We start from the raw sequence: 2,702 nt of genomic DNA, 5'->3' as shown, positions 1-2,702 counted from the left end.
CTCCCACCTTTCTACGAAGTTTATTCGCTTCAAACTTGTGTCAAATTATAATATTCGATTCCCTAGGGATATTGATCGAAGAATTTGAGGTCAGTGACGTATTTAAACCAAGATGAATTAATCTGCTTATTCAAGTCTCCAGGCATCAAGAAACCGGCTAACATGTAGACAAATGCCAATAGCACTCTATCCTTATTTTTGTCATTTCCTTTGCTCAACTCTTCAAGTTTTTTAGAAACATCATCTAAGGTAACACCTTTTGCACCATGATAATACTTATTGATTAGTATTGCTTTATTCTTATGAGATTCAATTTCTTTTCTAGATGGACCACCACTTGTGTACAAGCTGGATACTAAGGCAAACTCATTCAGAGAGAACCTTAATGGTTTGCCCTCTGCTGAAAAGCAAACCTCATGGTCCTTTTGGCATTCCACTCGCCTCAACAGTAAATGATGTATTAATGCTCCTAAAAATTGCCCATAAGTAAGCAAGTCTAATAAGCGGCCAAGTTGAGGGAACCTCTAAAACTTAGCTTGTTCTTTCTTTGTCAGCCAATTCCGAATATTGTTTATGACATTCAGTTGTGACTGAATCGTGATTTTACCCGGAAAGTCTTCTATGGTCACTATACGTGAAGGTAGTTCAGGCAGCTCTAACGTGTGAATTGTTGTCGATATCTGTATTAATAGAAACAAACAATTGGTGGAAGATAATAAATATCAATCAAATCAATGAATTTCAGCTACTCCTTGGTTTAATGTCGCGCGATCGTCATTCAGATAGATTGACCATTGTGTTTAGCGCACCACATAGCTTAATGTGGGTCGCGTGCCTAGTGGGAAAGAAACAACCTTGAACGACCATCTGATATTGATTGATCGTTCGGGATCGTTTGAGGCTGCTTAGACAACTTTGAACTGAAGTAATTTGTGGTAGTTATTCGTCATTCAGATAGAACGACCATTGTATTTAGCGCGCAACATAGCTTAATGTGAGTCGCGCGCCTAGTGGAAAAAGAATAATCTTGAACGACCATCTGATATTGATTGGTTGTTCGGGGTCGCTCAGACAACCTTGAACTGAAGTGATTTGTGGTAGTTATTCTCATTCAGAGAGCACGACCATTGTGTTTAGCGCACGACAGAGCTTAATGTGGGTCGCGCGCCTTGTGGGAAAGGAACAACCTTAAACGATCATCTGATATTGATTGATCGTTTGGGGTCGCTCAAACAACCTTGAACTGAAGTGATTTGTGGTAGTTATTCGTCATTCAGATAGAACGACCATTGTGTCTAGCGCGCGACAGAACTTAATGTGGGTCGCGCGCCTAGTTGAAAAGGAACAACCTTGAACGACCATCTGATATTGATTGGTCGTTTAGGGTCGCTCAGACCTCAGACAACCATGAACTGAAGTGATTTGTGGTAGTTATTCGTCATTCAGATAAAACGACCATTGTGTTTAGCGAGCGACAGAGCTTAATGTGGGTCGCGCGCCTAATGGGAAAGGAATAACCTTGAACGACCATCTAATATTGATTGGTCGTTCGAGGTCGCTCAGACAATATCCAGAACGTTATATAAATATTATAAATGAATTGTGCTTTCCTCGGCTATGAACAACAAGTACTAGAGTTTAGATACTTGTTTAAAATTCCATGTTCCAATTTAAAAATCCATTCCCTTGGTTCTTGCAAAAGGAGGGAGAAAACGATAGCACCAAAATATAATAAAGCTACTATTGAATCTTGATGGAGTAGATGCTAAGGAACTGTTTGCACTAATAAATCTGAATCATAAGCCAGATAATCTTAAAATGAGTGATGTATACTGTGTGTAAGATAATCTTAATAGTTTAATTAACTTGATTAATAGCTCTTGCAAAGAGAGTATTTTTGAGTAATCAAAAACTACTTTTCTGTAAGAGATATAAGTTTTATACAAAACCAATAAACTAAAAAACCTTCAGAAGTTAAAAGTTGCTCAGAAAAGTGAAAATTTACTTGGTATTTTATATACCCAATACCGTACATTCCAATAGTTGCTGAACATGATAGTTACGCAACAAAATACTTTCCTCTCCAAATTGTTTTCAACTAACCTGTGATCTTAAGAAGTTGGAATTGACTAAATGGGTAGCACATAGTTTCTTTTCAATATTTTATTATCAAAACTTTCCTCATAACTTCTACCTAGATCAACCGTCTCATAACACCAGATTCAAAAGCTTAGAATGCAGCCTTCCAAAATTAGTAAAAAATTTTACAGGCATAGATACCGGGAACTTAATTATGGAATGGAGCATGATCTTGTCTGATGGTGGAGTGAGAAAAAATCATTGTAATGTTTTAGATCTAACCGATTGCTGCTGTTGGCATTGTAGATTTGGTGTTGGAGCTCCAGCAACAGAAGCTGTAGGAAACGGTCTTTCAGTTTTCATGCTTAATTGCTACAGCTTGTCAATATAGTGTTTTATACTATCATCTTGTAATGTTCTTATATGCGATGGATTGAAGTGATGATAAATTCATCTTAATGTTAAACAAGAGTGTTGAACTCGTATGCCTAGTGTGATGATGAGTTGTGACTAAGTTTCCTAATAATAAAGTTGAACTTGAATGAGCTTTACCTGGGATTCCTTATTGTCTAAACTTCACTAATCCGCAGAATACACTCTCTGAATAATATATATATATATAT

General features: G+C 37.1%; 1 protein-coding gene across 2 annotated transcripts in view; it reads right to left on the bottom strand.

The window, feature by feature from the left end:
- Nucleotides 1-2,702, bottom strand: part of LOC112091035 (sulfated surface glycoprotein 185-like) — a 3,579-nt gene continuing 877 nt past the window's right edge. Inside the window, exon 2 of one of the 2 annotated variants that reach the window (XM_024163736.1) lies at nucleotides 1-62. In XM_024163736.1, the coding sequence (XP_024019504.1) occupies nucleotides 30-62 (33 nt within the window). In that variant the 3' untranslated portion in view covers nucleotides 1-29. Of the gene's footprint in view, nucleotides 63-2,013; nucleotides 2,415-2,702 lie in introns of those variants that run through there. The other variant, XM_024163735.1, reaches the window with a different exon arrangement.

This window comes from Morus notabilis, unplaced genomic scaffold (assembly GCF_000414095.1).
Source record: "Morus notabilis unplaced genomic scaffold, ASM41409v2 Scaffold243, whole genome shotgun sequence".
NCBI lineage: Eukaryota > Viridiplantae > Streptophyta > Magnoliopsida > Rosales > Moraceae > Morus > Morus notabilis.
The sequence above is the reverse complement of the archived record's forward strand: the minus strand, read 5'-3'. Positions and strand labels throughout refer to the sequence as shown.